At 42.8% G+C, this 24,595-nt stretch overlaps 1 protein-coding gene across 1 annotated transcript in view; it reads right to left on the bottom strand.

The window, feature by feature from the left end:
• The window catches only part of PRMT3 (protein arginine methyltransferase 3), a 60,161-nt gene extending 38,002 nt beyond the window's left edge, over positions 1–22,159 (bottom strand). Inside the window, exons 1-10 of the mRNA XM_081165162.1 lie at positions 22,014–22,159; positions 21,793–21,925; positions 20,543–20,625; positions 19,451–19,500; positions 18,000–18,102; positions 17,529–17,682; positions 13,983–14,112; positions 6,330–6,395; positions 2,246–2,367; positions 473–572 (exon numbers count right to left, since the gene is read on the bottom strand). Coding sequence (XP_081021288.1) covers positions 473–572; positions 2,246–2,367; positions 6,330–6,395; positions 13,983–14,112; positions 17,529–17,682; positions 18,000–18,102; positions 19,451–19,500; positions 20,543–20,625; positions 21,793–21,925; positions 22,014–22,041 — 969 coding nt within the window. The 5' untranslated portion in view covers positions 22,042–22,159. The remainder of the gene's footprint in view (positions 1–472; positions 573–2,245; positions 2,368–6,329; positions 6,396–13,982; positions 14,113–17,528; positions 17,683–17,999; positions 18,103–19,450; positions 19,501–20,542; positions 20,626–21,792; positions 21,926–22,013) is intronic.
• Between the last annotated feature and the right edge of the window lie 2,436 nt (positions 22,160–24,595).

Raw genomic sequence — 24,595 nt, 5'->3', positions numbered from 1 at the left:
GTTATGGAAATGCAGCATGTCATGTTAATAGAAAGCTCTAGAACATGAATTTGTGTGTGGGTCCACAAAGCCACACTTCCTGGATTGTTTACACACACAAAATCACGCATAATTTGCATCAGCTTCTCAGGCTAATTTGTATAAGTACAAGCTGAACACATATGAACAGACAATTAAAATATTGGCTGTTCATTAAGAACATAAGACTATTTTGCTGGATGAAGCCAGTGGCTTATCTGGTCCTGCATCCTAATTTCACAGTGACCAGGCAGGAGAAGAGCAGAAGAGTACTCTTGCCTCCTGGCATTCAGAAGCATTACTGCCTCCACAGTAATGCCCTCCCCTTGGCATATCCAGACATAATGCCAAAACATCTGACAATATATATAATTTAAACGCACAGTGACAAAGTTCACTAAAATCAGATCAAGTATTGCTGATAAAATCTAAGAGAACATATTTGTGCACTCACCATCCACTCGGATATGACAACATCCACTTTGTCAACGGGCAAATCAACTTCTTCAATTCTTCCTTTGATCAAAGAAATAGTATCTCCCAGTCCATTGAGTCTGCAAGCACAACGTTGAGAATGTTACACGCCTTCTGGTCAAGATTCACAAGTGCTCCAATAGCATTACCCTAACAGACCCACAAAAGAACGATAAGGGGGGAAAACGGCAGTGATGATGCTCAGGAATTTAGCAATGGACTTTTTACCACGTGAGATATCAAAATGATTTATTTTACACATAGCCAATGACACAGGGCATCACAGAAGTGAACAATGATACAGCACCTAGGGGGACTGTACATGCAAAACTATGAACCCAGTCTCTGCCCTCCGTGTAAATTAAAGTACATTCATGGCGGCACTCAAGGCACTTTGGCCTCTGGTGACTGATTACTGATCAATGGGGATTGACCAACCTTCACTGCCAATCACTTCTCAGCTTAGGCAGACATTCCAGGAAATCCTCAGTTTGAACAAGAAAATCATGGCCAACAGCCCTGGAACAAGCCAGGATATGAAAACAATTTAACAATGGCTTCATATCATGGCTTGCTCTGAAGCCATTAACCATAGTTTCCCAGTATGGATTGAATACTTCTGGGCTTGTTCACTCACGAACACAATAGGGAAAGTGTGGTGATTCAATGGGGGCATGGAAGGTGCACTCATATATCTCAACTTAAGCCAAGATAAGATCTTCTGAATGCATACTATGTATTCAAAATGGGTGGCTGTGACAGCTACTCTGAAAGTCTGTAACAAGACTCTTACAAATTGTTTTAATGTGAATTAGAGACAAATGAAACAATTTTACGATCAGCAGATGTAACCTTAGAGCAACTGTTCACTGGGTACTCCTAGAAATCATTCATCACTGTCATAAGATTAGTTCTTTTAATCCCACTTTTGCCCCTACCATGGCATGCAAATCAAACAACTCCAAAACTGTTGCGCTGACAGGTATTTTCATAATTATCTCAGATACAAAGTGTAGCAAGGTCTTCCTGTACTCCGTAATGAAGGAATAAAAAATTAGTCCAAATGGCAGTTTCTTAATGCAACAGCTGCCTGCAGCACCTCAGAAAAAGGATAAGCCTAGATAACTGCTCTTTGTAAAAACTGCAGTTCCATGATAGAGGTATTGCACACATCATGTAACGTGCTCAAACCCACCAATTTGAACAGGATCTGAAAAAATTAATTGCCTTAACTGCAATAGTAGTACTTTCTACATCTTGCACCTTAAGAGCTAGAAATACATGCAATCAGATGTCCATATATGAGCTTATTTGCCAAGGTCTTTACAATATCCCAAAGTGGGTATAGAATACAAGCAATATAAAAAACAGGGTTGAAATCTAATTGCAATGTTGTGAAAGGCAGCTGTTTTGCCACTTTAGGTGCAAATGTTGTTTTCCTTTCCTCATTAAGTGAGGAAAGGCACTAGAGTGAGCGCTAGAGGCACCTAAACATTGGGCCATGTCCCTGGATCCCATAATTTGCCGCCCATGACTTAGTGGTGAATTTAAAGAAAGGCTTTGCTGACAGTACAGAAAGTGAACTACGCAACAGCATCCCTTGCCAGTAAGCCAAGCAATGTACAGGGGACAATTAGTGTTACTTAAAAATATAAAGTGCTACACTCTTAAATGCAGATGGGCACCCAAAAATGGGTGCGTACATAGTGAAGAATATTAACGCAGGGAATTCAAGTTTCTAAAATTCTCTTACCTAATAATGTCCATAGCTTGATAGATAATTTCAGACTGGTCTACTCCTATCACCTTCTTTGCCCCTGCTTTGGCAGCAAACATGGAAAGGATTCCAGTTCCACAACCAACATCCAGGACAATCTAACAGAAAAAAGAAAGAAAGAATTAGTGTGACAATACTTGGCGATGCTACAAAGCCATTATAATGGAGCCCCAAATCCGATTTGTGAAAGTGTGCAAGTTTCCAGTAAAAAGTAAATAAGAAATACAATGGATTAAATTCTCAGGAGAGCAAAGAATACAGTCATACCTTGAGTTACAGACGCTCCAGATTGTGTAGTTTTGGGTTGCGCACCGCGTCAAACCCGGAAGTACCGGAATGGGTTACTTCCGGGTTTTGGCGCACGCGCAGAAGCACTAAATCGTGCTTTGCGCATGTGCAGAAGCGCCGAATTGTGACCTGCACGTGCGCAGACGTGAGCTGCGGGTTGTGAACGTGCCTCCTGTCCGGATCACGTTCGCAACCCGAGCATCCACTGTACACCTCATAGCAGATATAGAGAACCTGTACTCGTCCAAGTGGACTCCCAACTCCCATCAGCCCCAACCAGCATGGACAGCAGTCAGGGATAATGGGAATTTTAGTCTCGCAACATTCAGACATCTACAGGTTCTTCACTTCCTGCCACACAGGTCACATGCAGCTATTGAAACAGGTCGCAAGCTATACTGAGAAATCTGAACAACTTGGCATTAAACAATATTCAAAAAACACATCTCAATGTCTCACAGGTTGAACCCACACAACCCCCAGGCAAATAATATACTTATGGTGCCTCTGAAATCTCGTTGCAATTCCAAAACATTCAAAATCAGCAATACCAGCACCACAGTGCAGCTAGGTAAGAATGTTACTTGTCCAACATACTGGGACAGTACAATAAAGCATATCATTCCTATGATAAATTCAAGCCATCTATGTAGAATATGTGGTCCAATACTGAGTTAACATGACTGTGTATAATACATATGTATGTGCATGTCCATACACAGGCCTAAATTCAACTAACCTGGCACATTAGGAGAAACCAGTGTAAGGGCTCCTGGTAGTGCAATGGGGTTTACTCCCTCCCATGTGCCTCCCCCAAATATGCTCTGGAGAGCCAGAAGAACCCCCAGAATAACATGTAGGAGAGGGAGGATTGTTCTGACTGGCAAAGGAGAAATGCTTGCGCTGATGAAACGATTAGAAGAGTGCAACACTAAATTCCTCCCACAGAACACCCACCTATATTCATTTGAAAACAAGTTGAGCTGGCGAGCATGGGGGGGGGGGGAATACAAGACAGATGCCCAGATAACCGGACACACAAGTGTTCAGCCACCAGATAATTATTCAGACTGCCAACATCTGATGGAGGGCTCTGACTGTATTCCAGTGGTGCCATTTACAGGTCTGTAATTAAAGGCCTGTCAGCTTTTTTTCATTATAGACCCTTCAGTGATTTTTTTCACCAGAGAGATTTCCAAGCTGAATAGCAAACGCTATGATGAGGTGTTTTGTTTTTGTTTTTTTAAATAATCACAAAAAATCAGAGAGGAAGATCATTTGGGTTAGGCATAAAGCAGCAGTTTGCTTACAGCAGTGAACTTCCAAGTGTAGATTAAAGATCTGAAGAAGTACCTAGATATTTAGGTTAGGTATTATGACTGCAGCACTCTTAACTGTCTGGCTAGTTTATCTTCCTGCTTATATACTGCTTTGTTCTTTACACACTCCATTATAAATATAAATGCAACATGTATCAATATACAGTGGTACCTCGGGTTACATACGCTTGAGGTTACAGCTTCCACTAACCCAGAAATAGTACCTCAGGTTAAGAACTTTGCTTCAGGATGAGAACAGAAATCGTGCTCCGGTGGCGCAGCGGCAGCGGGAGGCCTCATTAGCTAAAGTGGTACCTCAGGTTAAGAACAGTTTCAGGTTAAGAACGGACCTCCGGAACAAATTAAGTTCTTAACCTGAGGTAACGCTGTATAGCACGGTATCTCATTCAATCCTTTATGTTTTTTTACAACAGCTAATGGTAGCTGATGATACACTGCATCAAGAATCATGAGAATGATACTGCAACTGGATGCATCACCATGTAAAAGGTAAAGCAACCCATTTCACCTTGTCATCTGTCAGTCAAGTATATAAAGACTGGCTTTGGGGAGAAGTTTGTTGTTGAAAAGTTCAAAATTACATTCAATTTCATCCTATTAAATGCATGAAATCCCTGAACATTTAGCCTCACATTTCTGAATGCAAGGCTACCCTCAAATACAGTGGTGCCCCGCAAGACGAATGCCTCGCAAGACGGAAAACTCGCTAGACGAAAGAGTTTTCCGTTTTGGAGGTGCTTCGCAAAACGAATCTCCTATGGGCTTGCTTTGCAAGACGACAATGTATTGCGAGTTCCTGCTGGTTTTTTCCCCCTTCCCCCCTTTTTCTAAGCCGCTAAGCCGCTTATCAGCTGATCCGATCAGCAGATAAGCCGCTAAAAGCCTCTAATAGCGCTAATCCTTCAATGGGCTTGCTCCGCAAGACGAAAAAAACCGCTAGACGAAGAGAATCACAGAACGGATTCTTTTCATCTTGCGAGGCACCACTGTATGGTAATGTTAATCATTATTTATGTAGGGTCAGTGACAAAACATCAACAGGGTCTTGACAGAGAAACTGGTGTTCCAGGTTTTTGTTCTGACAGGTATCAAAAAAACCTCTCTCAACCCCCTCCCCCCCCCAAAAGGACAGTCCTTAAACCAATGGGTAGGCAAGCTGTTATTCACACCTTTGGTCAGCCCCAAGATAGCTGCCACTGCTACTTCTATGTTTCTTAATTCACCTGAAATATATTCAGACTTACTCAGTATATTTTTTTAAAATTATGGAAGTGGCAGATAAAGAAGAATGGGTGGCTGTTGGAACTGGTCTGCTTACTTCCTTCTGCCAATTTTACAACATTGGCAAAATTAAAATGCTTGCAGTTGGAGAAGGAAACATGAGATTGTCACTAGAAATCCACACAACTATGAGGATGAACCTTGCTCCCTCTCCAGCTCCGAGGCAGAGGACAGGAGTGGACTTCTCAAAGAGGCAAAGCACAAGACTGAGGACAACAAACTGCTCCCCATCCAAGGACTCTGGTTGCTTAACAAGGCCAGGCAAAAACTGTGAACGCAGAATAAATATGTTGTTGAAATGTTCCCAAATAAATTAACTTGCATTATGGGAAGAAAAAAAAAATCAGGAATCCAGGAATCTGTTCTTTAACGTATTTTAACCGGGGCATAGAAGTGTAGTGCCAATATGTGTCTGTATGGAATATATGGACAGGCATTTCATTGAGGGCATGTCACTGACATTATATATGCTCTGCCAAGGGCCAATGAAGGAGACAATGGAAAAGGCCCAGCAGTGGGTCCCTGCTGTATGTGTTTAGGGGGAACAGATTGTGCCACGTATTTAGAGCATTCTTCTCTTTCATGCACTTATCCTTGTTCCTTGGTAGCACCATATAACAGCAGAATACAGTCCCCAGCAAAGACAGATAACAGCAACAATGGATTTTTATACACTGCCCAGGAAAGCCTAATTTATGTGGGTATCAGTCGTAAGAAAACAATGGAATCTGAACTATTTCCAGAACCCAATTCCTTAGGGATGGCCATGACGCCTTTATCATGCAAGATACAGGTTAGAAATTACCTTGAATTACTGTAAATAAGTGTATATGTGGCCTATTTCAGATGCCACTTAAAGAACAGTAGACGAGGAAAGGTTTAACAAAACGATGCCATCATAATTAATGAACACTCAAAAACAGCACACTGAACAATGACAATGCTGATCAGCAATTTCTCTTATCAGTGTTCTGCACCCTCCAGCAGTATAATAATACTCTCTGTGTAATAGAACCCAAGTACATTGAATCAAAGCCCTGTCAAAGCATCAGTCTCCCAATTCTAGAAAGAATGCAATCCAAGAGGTTTTTATTACCGCAGAGAGTCCCATACCGCAAGAACATTAAGAGCTTTAAAGCTGGCCCACTTACCTTATCTCTAAAGATGTGAGCGTTTTGATATATGAAGTCACGATAGCTTTCTGTGCGTACTTTATCCTATTTAAAATAAAAAAGATGTGTTCAGAGCACACATACAGTTTACTACAGTAGAATAAAATGCTTTTGTCACCTTTCCAATGTCCCCTACCGTATTCCATTTATAAAAAACAAACAAACCAAGTTTTGGAATTTTCTAAGCAGAGACATGTTTAACGGTCCTTTTTAAAAAAATAAATAAATCAGGAAATAGCAAATTCATGTCTACCCTGTTATGACAACATTGGCAAAGTTAGTGGGTATAAATGAAATACTGAAGTTTTGTTGTACCAAGATATAACCCGTCCCTTTTACTCGTAAGGAAATATTTAATGTATGGTCCATATATATCTTCCCCCACATTGCTTCTTGAGTGCAGTCCAACACAAATCTTATTGAATATTAGTACCTGGGGTATGAATGATTGAAGTCATATTAAACGAGAAAAGTAATATACGGCTTCTATTTGTAAATAAGGCCACTGGTCAGCTCTAGGTAGCAAAGCATGCTGTTCTAGGAGAAATCTTATTTTCAGCAAATGCATATAAACCAAGAAAGGTACATAGCCAAGTGAATCTCAGAAGCTGTGCAAGTCACTCTACAAAATGCCAAGCTCAGAAAAAGCCTCCAGTGCCCACTCAGCGTGACTAGAGATATACTGGTGTTTTTCCAGTTCGCGCGCCTGAATTGATGTAGTACATCGGTACGTGATCTGGCTATGTAGCTTGTCTCTGCAACCAACTAACATCACTCCTTTTAATATGCGTAGGCAGGGAGAAAGACTGCCAGCGAGCCATATGCTTTACTATCCCTGCAAATGGCTAGAGAACCAATCAGCCAAGCAAAGGTTTTTATTTTTAGCTCCTTATGACAGCGGTCAAAAAAAGAAGAGAAGGGAGTATAAAGTGCGCAGAGAACAGCTAAAAAAAGGCAAGAACCTTTGCTTGCATACAAATTGGACACTGCAGCACTGGATGCAATGCTAAAACGCTGAAAGTACAATTCTCTGCAGCAACCAATATTCCAGAGCTTGAGTTTGTAAAAGCAAAATAACAACTACAGCTAGACTACTATATCTGTAAGCTTCTGTAAATTTATAAATAAGAATTTGAGAATGCAACATGAAATGGTTGTTTATAAAGATTTTAACATATTGAAAAAACAAGCAACCTTTAGGTTACAAATCTTCTATGGCAGGTGTGGAGAACTCTTGTCCTTCCAAAAGTTGCTGAACTACAACTCCCATCATCACTGACCATTGGCCAGGGTTGCTAGAGCTCATGGAAGTTGTAGTTCCGCAACATCTGGAGAGCCACAGGTTCCCAACCTTTTAGATATCTAAAAGGACCACCTCTTGCATGAACCCAGGTGCTGTCAAGAGCTGCAGCCATCAGGAAAGGCCATGCTATGCATCTCTGTGCCATGTGAAATGCAGAGAATGGAAACGTGGGACTGGTCCTTCCCATCAGCAGTGCAAGGTTTATGGAACTTACTGCCCTATGATATCTATCTCACTGGGCATATGCAGATAGCAAGTAAAAAGAACCTTGGTTGAATGTGCATTTTATAGCCCATTGTGGTGTTCTTGATGCTATGTACTTTATACTATTGCTGGAAAACTGACCAGTTGCCTGACCTGGTATAAGGCAATCTAGTTCAAGAGTCTATGCTGCCTGGCAGCAGCTCCCCAAGGACCGGGTAAGACATTTCCCCAGTCCAACCTGCAGAAGCCAGGTACTGTGTGCAAACAGTCCCATAACTAAGCTATGCCACTTAGTTATGGTCCTTGCCAATTTCAAATTGTTGTTTAATTATTGTTTCGTATCACTGATTGTAAGACATCTTGAGGATTCAACTTGGGTGGAAGGTGCAAGTTATAAACAAAACAAAACAGAGCATTTCTGTATTGCTTACTGCAAACATCTGAAGTGAAGTGATTCATTTGGGTCTCTTTTAATGCTCATTTTTGAGGATTAGGAGCTATTTACTTATTTGCGTCCACTACTTGGACACTCTATTACGTGAGACTGCCTAAGATTAAAATTCTCTTTGTCTGTCACAAGAGCAGTCAACTGTGAATCTCTCAGACTTCCACCCTCACTACTTTTTGCTACCTGAACTTAATCAATAGATTTCCAACTGCTGTCTTCACTACATGCACGGCTGCCCATGAAACCTCTAGTCATTTATTTTGGGGCACTGTTAACTCCTCTTTCCCCCCTCTATCAACCACTGCCCCCTCTACTTCTGTGAAGGAATAATATTCCTACACAGTAAAAAGCGGGAGGGGGAAAGACAGGGAATCCATTATATATGTTAAAGCCCAAATTCAAGTAGAAAAACAGACTATTTGCAATGCTGCAACAGCAAAAAAACTGGGAAACCTGGGTCCTTGTGCAGAACAAATAGGGAAGTGCTTAAAACATAAGCAATATTTTCCATTTCAAACATATAAACGATAGTCTGACAAATCCAGTGTTAACAAGTCCGCCCTCCCAAACAATGGAAAAGGCATGTATAAACATTTAATCCTGCTTTCCCCTCCAAGATATATATAAAAAATTAACACTGAGTTAACACATCTAAATTAACACATCTGAGACCATGTGGAGCTTAATCACCCCTTAATTGCACATGAAAGGCTGTAGCTCAATGGCAGACCACATGCTTTGCATGAAAAAGGTCTTACGCTCAGTCCTCAGAAGCTTTATAAAGGGCTATATAGAATGGATATTTTGAATCGCCTTTCAGGCTAAGTCATCTTTGTAAGGTGGTTTACATATTATTTATTAGATTTATATACTGCATTTTATCAAAAGATCTCAGGGTTTTTCACAAGATAAAAACACAAGTAATTAAAACAAAAACAATAACTTCCCCTTCCCACACACATGTAAAAAGACTGTAGAATATTAATCAGCCAAAGGCCTGGTCAAGGAGGAACATTTTCGCCTGGCACATAACGATATATCATGAAAGTACCAGGCGAACCTCCCTGGGAACAGCATTCAAAAAATGGGGAGCACTGCAGAAAAGGCCAGTTCCCGTGTTATTGGACCTCACATGGAGGAGGCACATGAAGAACGGCCTCAGAGGATGAACACAGAGTTTAGGCAGGTTTATATGGGGAGAGGCGGTTCTTGAGGTATTATATATAGTCAATTTTTAAAAAAATCCAGTAAGATTACAAAACACTAAAACATAATAAACAAAACGGAAGTAGCAAAAATAACCATTAGATAAACCAACAGATTAATACTTCAACACCAAACTGAACAGTTTTTAAAAGATGGCAACATAAAGTTATGTATATGCAGACTGTAATAAATACAGTGGTACCTCAGGTTACAGACACTTCAGGTTACAGACTCCGCTAACCCAGAAATAGTACCTTGGGTTAAGAACTTTGCTTCAGGATGAGAACAGAAATCGCACTGCAGCAGCACAGCAGCAGGCCCCATTAGCTAAAGTGGTACCTCAGGTTAAGAACAGTTTACGGTTAAGAACGGACCTCCGGAATGAATTAAGTTCTTAACCTGAGGTACCACTGTAGGACTTCAGAGCTCTTCCAAAGACTTGCAAGTAAGGGTACTGAACATGTTTCTCAGGAAGGATATTTCAGAGTTGAAGGGACAGCCTAGCAGCTCTCACCGATGGATCTGATATTGGGGCCTCTGATGCCAGCCTTAAGGCTTGGGCAGGTATGTGAGTACAGGTGGTCTATCCGATAGCCTTCCAGGTTATGTAAGTTAGCCCTTTAGGAGGACCGCAAGCCTGTCCAGGATCACTTCTGTTCTACCACCCAGATCAGCAGATTTCTTGACCCACGGTGTCTTTGTCTTGTACATTTGTTTACCACCATCTGTCTCCAAGGTGCCCGAAACATCTGCTCAGGGCTTCTTTCACTGTCTTGGAACTGACAGATGCAAAAGAGCTGCATGTCATCCAGATACTGATGACAACCTCAGCTCAGACTTCTGGAATGTTGATCCCATGCTAACTTGCCTTCAAGCATTCCCTGATCTACAATAATAATAAGCCGGGAACCTGGGTCCTCCAGATGTTGCTGCTCTGCACTCCTCATCACCCCTGACCATGGGCAATGTTGACTGGGAGTGATGGAAGATTGAGTTCAACAGCACCTAGAGAGTGACAGGTTCCACTACCCCAATCTTTTTCGTATATATTGAAGATCTAAACCTACAATAGGCCCTGCACATAAATGAACTGTGTAAGCAGGGATCTACAAGACCCAGAAGGAAGAGGTGGAATATTTTCCATTGTAACAACTGAGTAGTATAAGAGCAAAGAATAACATAGATCAGACTCTAGAGTTCCAGTGACTTAACAGAACCTAGCATGTTAAGTGCTTTCAGTTTTGTGGGAATGTTCAGGGCGGCAGGAGAGGATATATTGCTTATTAATATCCTTCCTAACTTGCATAGGCAAGTTCCTTTACTTAGCAGAGTGAATTCCCCTAGTTGCAAACTCACGCGAGTTTCTTAAGACAATACGCAATTCAATCTGGCTTGTCCAGATTGAAATGTGTTCTAATTTCCTGGTAAGAGCCCTTGAATCCCTCCTAAAAGAAAAAAGACACCACAGTCTTGTTCATAAGCAATAAAAAGAAAATTTACTCACGATCAGGCAGAGCACAGTGTGATCCCTGAAGGTAGGCTTAAAGTTACAAGCATATACAAAGAGGTTTACCCCATATGTGGGTTGACCTAATGACTGCAGTTAGCAGTCCAGGAAGTTTGCAGGACAAAAGGAAGATGGTAAAGAAGAGAGAGATTGGCAGCATGCCTTGGCCTTTTACCAGGTCTGGAAAGGTCACAGCCACCCACTAGTCACATGCAAGGAAGGGTGCTCCAGGCCGGGAGGAATAGGAAGTTTCGACTGGCTGCACGAAAAATTCCCTTGCATGTCAAAAAATGGAAAAGGGGGGAAACCACCAAAGAGGAATTCAAACAAATAGCCAGCACATGTAGACACAAAGTCAGAAGAGCTAAAACACAGAATGAACTCAGGCTTGCTAGAGAGGTTAAAAGCAACAAAAAAGGCTTCTATGGGTATGTTCGTAGCAAAAGGAAGAACAAAGAAACAGTGGGGTCACTCAGAGGAGAAGATGGTGAAATGCAAACAGGGGACACAGAAAGGGCTGAACTCCTCAATGCCTTCTTTGCCTCAGTCTTCTCCGATAAGGAAAACAATGCCCGACCTGAAGAATTTGGAGCAAATGATTCAGCAAAGGAAACACAGCCCAGAATAACTAAGGAGATAGTACAAGAATACTTGGCCAGTTTAGATGTATTCAAGTCTCCAGGGCCAGATGAACTGCATCCAAGAGTATTAAAAGAACTGGCAGATGTGATCTCAGAACCACTGGCAGTCATCTTTGAGAATTCCTGGAGAACAGGCGAAGTCCCGGCAGACTGGAGGAGGGCAAATGTTGTCCCTATTTTCAAAAAGGGGAAAAGAGAGGACCCAAATAATTACCGCCCAGTCAGTCTGACATCAATACCAGGGAAGATTCTGGAGCAGATCATTAAGCAAACAGTCTGTGTGCACCTAGAAAGGAATGCTGTGATCACCAATAGTCAGCATGGATTTCTGAAAAATAAGTCATGTCAGACTAACCTGATCTCGTTTTTTGACAGAATTACAAGCCTGGTAGATGAAGGGAACGCAGTGCATGTAGCCTACCTTGATTTCAGCAAGGCATTTGACAAGGTGCCCCATGATATTCTTGTAAAGAAACTGGTAAAATGCGGTCTTGACTATGCTACGACTCAGTGGATTTGTAACTGGCTGACTGACCGAACCCAAAGAGTGCTCATCAATGGTTCCTCTTCATCCTGGAGAAAAGTGACTAGTGGGGTGCCACAGGGTTCTGTCATGGGCCCGGTCTTATTCAACATCTTTATCAACGACTTGGATGATGGACTCAAGGGCATCCTGATCAAATTTGCAGATGACACCAAACTGGGAGGGGTGGCTAACACCCCTGAGGACAGGATCACACTTCAAAACGACCTTGACAGATTAGAGAACTGGGCCAAAACAAACAAGATGAATTTTAACAGGGAGAAATGTAAAGTATTGCACCTGGGCAAAAAAAATGAGAGGCACAAATACAAGATGGGTGACACCTGGCTTGAGAGCAGTACATGTGAAAAGGATCTAGGAGTCTTGGTTGACCACAAACTTGACATGAGCCAACAGTGTGACGCGGCAGCTAAAAAAGCCAATGCAATTCTGGGCTGCATCAATAGGAGTATAGCATCTAGATCAAGGGAAGTAATAGTGCCACTGTATTCTGCTCTGGTCAGACCTCACCTGGAGTACTGTGTCCAGTTCTGGGCACCACAATTCAAGAAGGACACTGACAAACTGGAACGTGTCCAGAGGAGGGCAACCAAAATGGTCAAAGGCCTGGAAACGATGCCTTATGAGGAACGGCTAAGGGAGCTGGGCATGTTTAGCCTGGAGAAGAGGAGGTTAAGGGGTGATATGATAGCCATGTTCAAATATATAAAAGGATGTCACATAGAGGAGGGAGAAAGGTTGTTTTCTGCTGCTCCAGAGAAGCGGACACGGAGCAATGGATCCAAACTACAAGAAAGAAGATTCCACCTAAACATTAGGAAGAACTTCCTGACAGTAAGAGCTGTTCGGCAGTGGAATTTGCTGCCAAGGAGTGTGGTGGAGTCTCCTTCTTTGGAGGTCTTTAAGCAGAGGCTTGACAACCATATGTCAGGAGTGCTCTGATGGTGTTTCCTGCTTGGCAGGGGGTTGGACTCGATGGCCCTTGTGGTCTCTTCCAACTCTATGATTCTATGATTCTATTCTATGATTCTATGTCCACTCTAGGAAAACAAGGAATGTTGTACTTGACTGGTCTCAGGGGATTACGTCCCACAAGTTTCACCTGCTGCCTAATCCTACGTGGATTTTTCTATATTACAATTATAGAGAATAGATATGTTGTTGTATCTTATTGTAAAACCCCCACGAAATAAAATTCTGATAACGGGGTAGCATAACACACACACAGGGTATTTTTTTTAATCTCTTGAAGAAAAACATTTCTGACAAAGTTATGGATTGTTCTCATGAACAAAGTACATTTCAGGCCATCAGTACTTTCATCTTTCCGTTTCAACCATCTACTTTTATAGCCACAAGGACCTACCATATCCAAATGAGCCAAAAGTAATTATATCCAAAGTATCTTCCATTATGGAGATAAACAGAGTTGACTGTTTTCATTCCTGGCCAAATTGTTTTGGTGCTGCACTGCATCCCTCTGCAGGGAATCCACAAACCTTTACGACTGGCTTTCTGGACAGTGTAAAGGAAGGCTAGACTGTGCATGCCCCTTTGCATCTGGAGCCTGGATGCTTATTCTTCCGTAGTGTTCCCCCCTTCATGCTTTCATTGTGAGTTTTTAATTTTATTTTTTACCTTTGCTTTGAACAGAGCAACAACCAGGAAGTACAGTCAGGGTTAAAAATGCAGCTAACTATGCTGCAGTGTACTTATGGACAAACCCCCATGGCTTCCATCTTTATGGCGAGAAAGACATGCATCTACTGGTTTGCTGACCTTTATCATCTCTTCATGGATCCCGTAGTGGCCATATGAGCTGAAGTAAACATCTTCCTCATCCTCTTTTAGGTCCGCAATGGCGCCACTTCTGACTTCTGTGTTCATCACGAAATCCTGGGCAAATTGTCTGTAATCAATTTGGAACATACCCTTGAGACACGTTAAGGAGACCATAAAAAGGAATGCGGGGAGGGTGTGTGAAGAGAGAAAGCATGCAAGTTTCACGGGGCTATCGTGGATCTGAAGCATGCTGAAGCTCCCCCTGCTGGCTGCTGTGCAAGACGCTGCAGCGTACAAAATTCTCTTTGCATGCTAGCCTCAGTATTTTTCCACATTTCAGATTCCCTAGAACTCATGATTTGGAATCCTGACTTGCTATTTTCACAAGATACCTTCAAGATAAAAAGCCTTCCACATCAAACCATTTAAAGTAGATGCTATCGTTAACCTTAAAAGCCACAACTATACCAAGGAGGACGCACTTTTGAAGGTGTTCTTAAAAGGCAGGCAAACAAGCGGAGAAGCCAGGGATACAGATCCCCCAATTACCCAAATGGTATAGTACAAGATGTCCTTATTACGTATAATTGAAAATAATTAGCAATAAAACAGAAAATGATCTTTCAAGGACAAGCAATCGGCTATGGGAAAAGAAAAGGCAGCCATAAAAAGTAGCATGTTTTCAAAGCGACTGTAGTATGCAGCTGGAAGAACAGCTCACTCACTTTAACAGCGCAATCCTACAGCAGCAGGGGACAAAGGATCTGTGGCAGAAAAAGTGCCAAATTCAAAGCCCTGCTGATTTTATGCAGCTACGACAGATGATGGCAAGGGGGCTGGACTGGCATACCCCCACCCCAAGAGAATGTTGCCCGAGGTCTTTGGATCCAAAGAACACGGGAGGGCTTGGGGTCCCCAATGCCCCCCTGATCTACTCCAAAACACCTTTTTGCTGTCACCACCACTGGAGAACTAATTACAGTATGGTGGCCATTTCCATGCCCACCACGTGAAGGCATGTAAAAGTGAATCTCATTCACCATCCATGGACCTCACTCTTTGTAGAGAGAGAGAAGGTCCACATTTTAGGGATGGACAGTCCATCACTCTAAATGCTTATTTGCTTTTTCATTGTTCATTTTTCTATAATACGTTTAGACATTACTGCAGCAGTCCAGATTCTGTAAAGCCATTCTGAACCTGATGTGGCAATACTCCCCTTGCCCCCCAAATTTATTTGCTGAACAAATCTGAAAGCAGTGAGAAGATCTGCTACCACTTCCAAATCAATGCCTAATAGAACTTTTTTAGGTTGTGGAAATAATAAATATCTACTACTTTTCCTGATTAGATTCTGGGATGTGTTCTAAATGATCAGATATTTCCTATATATGTGTATAAAGTCTGCCAGTGGAGCTCTAAATCTCCAACAATTCCTCTGTGTTGGTGAATATAATTACTTTGTAGAATTAATTTCTCCATTAAGTTCCAGGTTTTTTGCAAGAGAAGGGGGCAATAAGTTGAAGAAGAGACTAGAGTAGCTGTGATCAGTGCATTATGAATTGAAACCATGGATTGTAGGAACAGCAACTACACCTTTCACTAGGAAATACCTCATCAAAACACTTAATTTTGGAGTTTCAAGTAGAACGTTTTTAAACAGCTTCTTCCAGTGGTGTAAAGCAGACATGCTGGTTTAGAATCCGGTTAACCACAGAGGTGGGAGGCCAATTAAAATGGTCAACCCCTAGAGACTGATGGATTGAAAGGGATTTCTGATGCCTCTGAGGGATTATAGCTGGCCATTCTGCTGATGGCCTGATCACTTCTGTGCTTCACGGATTAATGCAGGCGCTCCTAAGGCCTCCCCCCCCCCCCAATGATTCCCAAAAGTTCCTTGGCTGACTGACGAGCTATGTTTATGGTGCCTGGCTGATGTTGCACAGTGCCATCTAACAGAGCCTTTCACATCATGGTCCTCAGAAAGTTACAAGAAGCCATGGAAGCCCACTGGGATCTGTTTGTGAAGAACTTTGGAGATAAAATTGTTCAGATCCATTTTGACTTGGACTCCAGTTTGCCAGTAGAGTAAGGAATCTGTCTGGTGGGCCTGGTGTTACAAATCCAGAGATTTGGGTTGCAAAGTCCTCAGCATATACCCAACTCGCCCTCTCATTTTCATCTGATCCTAGGGAAGGAGCTGCAAGGCTGAATTGTGCTGTAACTCTGAAGGACTGGATAGGCTGCAAAGAAGTTGAAACTTAATGCAGACAAAACAGAACTATTTGTAGGTTGACTGTGTGACTCAGCACTGAGTTCACAGCCAATTCTGCATGAAGTTTTTTCTCTGAATGACCAGGTATGCATATTTGGAAGATAGGGAGGTATTCCTCAATCCAGATCTCACATTTGTTGCACATGGAGTTGTTTACTAAGGGTGTCCTTTTTCAAGCTTTGGCTGCTGTGCCAGGCACAGTCCTTCCAGACAAAACAGGCTTTGCCTTCATGGTTCATGCTCTAGTGACCGGCAGTTTAGACACATGTAATTCTGACAGTCTATGCGGGGCTATTCTTGAAAAAGCATTTGGACACTTCAATTACTGCAAAATCACAAAAGTCAAAATGCTGGCATGAGCTAGGTGTTTTGATTCTATCATGCCATTTCTATAGGCTTAGTTAAAAGCACTGGTCTAAATATTTAAACCCCGTAACAACTTGGGAACTGCCTTCTACTGTATGTTCTTTCCCGCATGTTCCAATTGCCATCTGGGGTCCCGCTGCAAATCCCTCAAACTTGGAAGACAAGGCTGGTAGGTCAGCTAAAGGTAGGGACTGTTGTGGCTTCTACCCTATGGAACACCTTGCCAAGGAAATCCATCAGGCCCCATCACTATACTGCTTCAGGCAGCGGGTGAAGGCCTGGTCTTTTTCTACAAAAAAGGTATTTCCCTACTTGTGTTAATTTTGCTGAATCGGCTTTTAGGGATTATACCTGTTGCTCCATTTCTTCTACTTTATCTTGGCTGCCTTGGCTCTCCCTTGGATAAACAGGAGAGGTAGATCTTTTTAAAACTAAAAATAAAGTAAAATGCATCTTTCCCCTCCACATAACACCTCAGGAAACATGATGTGCAAATCCCCCATTTATTTATTTATATTTTATTTTAAATTTCACTCTTCTTCTTCTTCTTCTTCTCTAACAGTAAGCGCCGAACGTTACTTCCAAATCCCCCATTTATAAGAATTTTTAACTTTCAAAATAGAAAGAGTACTGCAGGAACTGTCATGTCTGTGACATCCCTACACTGTGGAATAGGAATGGCAGCTGTACTACAGTATTTGTTTGCAGAAGCCTGCTTCTCAACAACTTAGCCAGAGACTCGGTTTCTCTGTCAACACATATATCCGAATTTCATAAGGAACGTACTAACCTCTTTCTAATCCATTCAGATGAAGCATCATCCTGCTGAGTTTCTAGTGGCCTAAGCACTAAAAGATGCTTCAGTCTAATAGATACTAGAGTAAAAGGCTCTCTGGCCATACCTCATTTTTTGAAGATCTTCTTGGGCTCTGGCCAATGCTGCTTCTGCCAGCTCTGCTTTGTGCTCTGCATGTTTCAAACGCTCAATGGGAGACGAAGTCTCAGTTAGTCCATTAGAACAAAAGATGTCAGTGGAGTCAAGGAGATCTTCTATATCTGGAAATGAACCAAGAGAATTTATCACACAGTGGGCAAATATTAAGAGTTACTGAGTGTTTGGGATCCAAATAACTGCATGACTTGTTCTGTACGCCAATAAGGCTATATTTATTACTACATTTTGTAAGTCTATTTATATCCCATCTTTCCTCTAAGGTGCTCAATCTAAACACAGAATGCCATCTGTGTTCATCTGAAGATATGAGAGGTTTCTCTTGGCCTAGAATATATCCGCCCTTTAAACCATCAGTATATAAAGTTGCACATTTTCATCATCTGTAAGTATACACATTTAAAATTAAAAAGAACCCTACCAAACTGGAGTAAGAGGTCATCTTCCAGGACAGGCTTCAGATATTTTTCTTCCTCCCAAGGAAATGGGGTATTGATAGAACTAAAATACTCTACAGTTGGTTTCTGAAATAAAAAATGAATATTCTGTAAAACGTTCTTAACATGTTTAAACTATACTTAATGTTGTAAAAATATCCTTATACAGTGGTGCCTCGCAAGACGAAATTAATCCGTTCCGCGAGTCTCTTCGTCTAGCGGTTTTTTCGTCTTGCGAAGCAACCCTATTAGCGGCTTAGCGGCTATCAAAGGCTTAGCGGCTAAAAGGCTATTAGCGGCTTAGAAAAAGGGGGGGAAAGCGAAAAAAATCGCAAGACTCGCAAGACTTTTCCATTTTGCGAAGCAAGCCCATAGGGAAATTCATCTTGCGAAGCGCATCAAAAAACGGAAAACCCTTTTGTCTAGCGGGTTTTTCGTCTTGCGAAGCATTCGTCTTGCGGGGCACCACTGTAGTCACCGCAGAAGGAAAATAATGAAAAAGTCTTGTATCAAACCTTAACTCTAACAAGTATTAACTGAAAGCTTGGGCAAGTAACTGTAGTGTTCCAAAATGCTGAATCTTTCTTGCTATTTGTACGCTAGACCAGCACAATCCATTTTGGCACCCACCTGAGGTGGATCCCAAAATGGTGCCCCCCATTTTGGTGAGGGAAGAACTACAGCAGGAATAAGGGGATTTGTGGAAACTGACATCAGAATCTGCTGTCCCTGAGGGTTCTTAAAACTGTATTCAAGCCCTACCAGTAGCATAAAATGACAAAAAACAGTATATATGATACACATTTGCCGTACATTCTACAGCTTAACAGACCCTTTCTCTCTTCCCACAGCCCATCTTACCATACCCAAATCTGGAGCCTTAATATATTTTACATATACAAATTTAACTAGACAAATTGTAAATATGGAAACAATGGATAGTAATAGCATGTTTAGAAAAAAGTGCACCGTTTCCTCATAAACCTATTACTAAACTTTAAACCAATGCTGACTAGCATGGCTTTGAAGAGACATAAAGGTAAAGGGACCCCAGACCATTAGGTCTAGCCATGGGGTTGCGGCGCTCATCTCGCTTTATTGGCCAAGGGAGCCGGCGTACAGCTTCCGGGTCATGTGGCCAGCATGACTAAGCCGTTTCTGGTGAAACAGAGCAGTGCAAGGAAACGCCGCTTACCTTCCCGCCGGAGTGGTACCTATTTATCTACTTGCACTTTGACGTGCTTTCAAACTGCTAGGTTGGCAGGAGCAGGGACCGAGCAACGGGAGCTCACCCAGTCACGGGGATTCGAACCGCCGACCTTCTGATCGGCAAGTCCTAGGCTCTGTGGTTTAACCCACAGTGCCACCCGCGTCCCCTTGAAGAGACATAGCATAGTATAACTTAACTTTAGTCAGATAATACTCGGTAACTTACTTCCAGCCTAATAAAGTTCACTAGCTTGATGTAACCATAGAAATCGAGTCCTAGAAAAGAGAGAGGAAAACAGAAGTAGTGTGTTTGGTCAAGCTGAAAAGTCGGTCAACATTTTAATCTATTTACCACTGGAATTCAAACATGGTTGTTTCTTTCTGCTGAACTATTTTATTCCATATTATGACCTCTAGACTTTTTTTAATATCACCCTATAGAAGACTGCCAAGTCTCTCTTACTGGCTCACACTTACAATACATTTGAGTGTTTTTCTGTTGTAATAGCAGGCAGTTTGCCACCACACAAAAGGTATTTCATAGCTCACAGATACCATTTACAATAGTATTAAGCAATTTTCTTGTAGTCCAGATCCAGACATCTCTCTCAGGCTCAAAAGTTCCAGTATGTATACAGAGCTAATCCACATAGACTTGATGACAAACCCATTTGTGTACATGGAACTGTAGACTGCTCATCTTTAGCCTCCAAGATCTGCTGAATGTCTAACACCAACAATCTTGCTTGTCACACCCAACATGGTAGATTTTGCATGTTTCTGTGTTTGGCAACTTATACTGTAGTGCTAATGAACCAATCTTTTATTTAGATTAAGATGCTTCAAATAATGCTATTCAGCTTCCCTTATTCTCTCTTTCTGCTTCACTGGATAGAATTATTTCAATCATACTGAAACAGAAAACAGTAAGACATTCATTCAAGCACTTAAAACAGTTTAACTAAGGACACTTAAAGTACAGTGGTACCTCGGGTTACATACGCTTCAGGTTACAGACTCCGCTAACCCAAAAATAGTGCTTCAGGTTAAGAATTTTGCTTCAGGATGAGAACAGAAATCGTGCTCCGGCGGCGCAGCAGCAGCAGGAGGCCCCATTAGCTAAAGTGGTGGTTCAGGTTAAGAACAGTTTCAGCTTAAGTACGGACCTCAGGAATGAATTAAGTACTTAACCTGAGGTACCACTGTATATGTAAAATCGTTTCCCAGTGCTCTGAAATCTGGGTTTTATTTCACAGGTTAAGACCCATTCATCAATTTGTAAAATGTAAACTTGCAGCAAAACACAAAATAAACTTACTGTGTTTATGAGCCAGATTTCCAATATTGAACCCATGATCTGATGTACAATGGCAAAAAGTATCTTCAGCTGAACTGAAAAATCTTGGAAAACACAATTCAAATGTTGTAGAAATTGTCCAAATGTTATGTTAAGCTTTTTAAATACGACTTTGACAGCAACAGAAAACAAACTACAAGCTCCCGAAAACTGGGGGGAAATCTAGCTGCGTAGATAGTGGTTTGGACAATTATCAGTAGATTGAGCCCAGGAGTATAAAAGTGAATAATAAATGCTGAATAGAAACTGGAAACATATTATTGTATTGCAGTAAAAACTTCAAAAATTAATAGGAAAAAAACAAGGAGAGATGGATGGAAACTAGTGGCATTTAAGAACGATACAGTTCAGCAGGTGGCTGCTGCCTGTGCTCCTTTCTTGCTTGACAAACCCTTCCCAGAGTAATCATTATTTCCATTTTTACTGTTAAACAGCTATTCCCCTGCACAAACCCATCCAACTTTGTGGAAGTCATTAGAGTTATAATGCTGGCAGTTACCACGAAAGTGAACAGAGAAGCTGACCAGTTTGCCTTTACATCAGGGATGGAGGTACCTGTGCCCCTTCAGATGTTACTGCAGTGTAACTCCCATCATCCCCAACAACTTCAGCCCCCCATCTACATTATAGCAACAAGTATAAAACTTAGATCTTTGCACTCCTTGGATTCTTTTGTATTGACTTAGACAGCACCAGCACCTCTCTACTAAAAAAAGGGGGGCGGCTTAAAAAATACAACAGGATGCTTTGACATCTATTATATCTCCGGGAGCTGAAGGTGTTTTGTAAGACGACGTCTTGCTTTGATAAGACTTCTTCCTTGCAAGTTTAACAACTACAGGTATTCATTCGGATTTGCAAGGGATGTCACTTCTTGGCAGAGCACCTGCTTTGCATGCACAAGATCCCGGATTCCACCCAATGGATCTCCAGGCAGGGCTGGGGGAACGACTCCTGCACGAAACCCTGGAGAACTACTGCCGATCAAAGCAGACAAAGCTGGATGGGCCAATGGTCCGAGCAAGGGCAGCTTGCTCCGTAACCTATATAATTACTGTTGTTGGAAGCTCCTGCGGGGGAGGGGGAATGAGAAAAAGATGTAGAGCTGCTGGAGCCACTGCTGAGATCAAAGCAAGAGCTGAGAGGCTTGTCGGGGTGGAGAGGCGGAGACTCCCCTCCGACCCGGGGGCAAGAGGCAAACGGAACCGAACCTGTCGCAGAAGAGGCACGAGGCCAGCGCGGGCGCCTTCGACTCGTCGTCTTCCTCCCAGGCGCCGTCGCTGCCGCCGCCGTCGTCAGACGAGCAAGGCTCGCTGTCCGGACCATCCCCTGCCTGCATCTCGCCTGCGAGGAAACGAGAAGAGGGATGAGCCGCGGGGCTTGGAGGTTCAGCCCCGCCGGGACCTTCGGACGGAGGAAAGAAGGAACCTACCAATCACCACAGCTGCCCGGGAGCTCATGGTCGGCCGGGAGGGTCCTTGGAACTCCGCCCCTCTTCCCGGCGAGGCGGACTGGAGCACGTGCGGCTACAGAGAGCACCCAAACTTCCGGGTTGGCGCTTCCGGCACCTAGAAGGCGGGGCGTGTGCGAAGCGGGGGGAGGAAAGGGGGAGTCTACGGCGGGCCTAGTGAGCCAAACTTGATAAGTGCGCGAGTGTTTGCTTTATTTTTGTACCCGCGGTGGGATTTGAGGGGAGGCTCGGATAAACTGCCCTGCATCCCTAACTCTTGAGGATTATGAAGTCAGGCGGTCAGCGGAGGGGGTTGTTTCCATGGTTTAAGTCCACGACGAGAGAGATGACCGTTGAAAGGAAGGCCTGAGGCGGCCAATCTCACGCATAAATATCTAAAATTTAGCGGTTTAATAAACAATTTCCCCGCTCCAAGCCTTTAACTAGCTTGCGGTTAAATAACATTGAACCGCAAACAGCGGCTTGAAAGAGCTCGTCCAATGAACGACGTCGGCTTTTCGACTGGTAAACATGACCCCCCAAAAACCCCTTATATACTCTATATAAATATACTACGACTTCATTTTAAAACTGTGTGGCAGAAACAAATACCTTAGGGTTTTCTGTTGCTGTTAATAACACAGGTGTCAACTTTTCCCTTTTCTTGCGCGGAATCCTATTCGAAATAAGGGAATTTCCCTTAAAAAATGGGAAACGTTGACAGCTATGGTTAATCGGTGTTACTCTGCAGTGCTGGTTCGTGTGACTTTTTTTGGTGTTTTATGATTGGTTTGTGGCGCACAGCAAAACTAGAAACATAATGAATTGAAAGAAAATGTTTAAAATAACTTTTGTAAAAACAAACAAACCCAGAAGCCTTTTATTAGGAATTGTAGGTACCGACATTCCAAAGGAACAGAAAAGACTTTGCATGTATGTGACAACAGCAATGCGGATGCTACTAGGCCAGAGATGGAAAGAAGACAAAGTCCCTACCAGAGAGGCGTGGCAAACCAAGCTGTTGGACTATGCCAGGGGTCTGCAACCTTTAAGACAAAAAGAGCCACTTGGACCCGTTTCCGAAGAAAAAAACAACTGGGAGCCACAAAACTCGTCATTATAAAAATAACTTTTTTGTCACTTTTTAAAAATTATTTCTTTGTTTGACCCCTCAGAATTACTCCTCATAGAAATAAATGTTAAATTAACAAGTTACCTTTTTGTGTGTGTGTGTGTTCTTCACTCCCCTTCAAAACAGTGACCAGCGTACATGCCCCCTTTCAATGCAGTGACCAGCGTACATGCCCCTTACAATGTAGCGGGCGGGCGGGAAGGTGACGTCTGCACGGTGCATGACTAACGCACGCACCGCCCCCATGCGACGTCACAGCCAGTACAGCGCCCGCCACAGTGGGGAGTGTCGGGGCGCACAATGCGCCTCCTCCCCTTGCTAGTATCCGCCCCGGAGCCGCGGCAAAGGTGTAAAAGAGCCACATGCGGCTCCGGAGCCACGGGTCGCAGACCCCTGGACTATGCCAAAATGACAAAACTGACCAGAAGGCTCAGAAACCAAGAAGAACCAAACTTCAATGAAGAATGGGAAAAAATTATAATTTATCTAGGAGATCACTGTAAGGATTTTAATAACACTTGTAATGTAGCGAATATTATGGATAATATGGAAAGATATGAAATATAGACTATGAAATATTATGCAGTTGAGAAGGTGGACAGTAGGATCCATGGAGGGGAAGGTGGGAAGTCCAGAGATTTGGAGAAATCTCTAAATAGGGATATGTAATTTGGATTGTTATAATTCTATATTTGTAAAATAAAATAAAAATTTATATATGTAAAAAGGGATGCTTGAGTTGGGGCGGCACCTTCCCATTCATATTGGGTGACGAAACAGGATGGCACTGTCTTTGCCCGTCCCTCAAAAATGCCATCTAAGAAGAGGAAAGGAATTCCTGCACCAGGGCACTTTCCCTCCCCTCCCCTTCTTGAATGTACACTCTAAAATGGAAGACCCAGCAGTATGAGACCAGGCTTATAGCACACAGTCAACTCAAGTGAAGGTGACGATCTTCTTGTCATTGCCCCAGTCCCATCCTTGAAACTACAGTCTGTAAAGAGGAAAGAAGGAGACACTCTAGAACAGGAGGAGAGAACTGCCTTCTACTGAGCTCATTCACAGGACTGTCTTAAGCATATGCAGCGCCGGGGTGCAAAGATCCATCCGGCGCCCCTAGGTTGCCCAGAGTTGTTGACCTTTCTTTAGGGGAGGGGGACCCCAAAGTCGTTGGCTTTTTAAAAAGAAAATAGTTGTTTACCTTTAGAACGGTTGTGGGACACAGGGACTCACAGTGCCAACCAAAAGGGGTGCCAGCACCCCACGCACAGGGTCGTACGAAGGGTGCGGTTCCATGCTGGGGGGGGGGACACAAAATGTCGGGCAGCACACACAGTCGCTGTGCTGTCTGCCCACTGCCTCCCCCCCCCACATGGCAGTTAATTGTTTTGGCTGCGCACACATTACACGTAGCGCCGTGTAACATCATGGC

This window comes from Podarcis bocagei (genome assembly GCF_964188305.1).
Source record: "Podarcis bocagei genome assembly, chromosome: 1".
In the NCBI taxonomy this organism is placed as follows: Eukaryota; Metazoa; Chordata; class Lepidosauria; order Squamata; family Lacertidae; genus Podarcis; species Podarcis bocagei.
The sequence above is the reverse complement of the archived record's forward strand: the minus strand, read 5'-3'. Positions and strand labels throughout refer to the sequence as shown.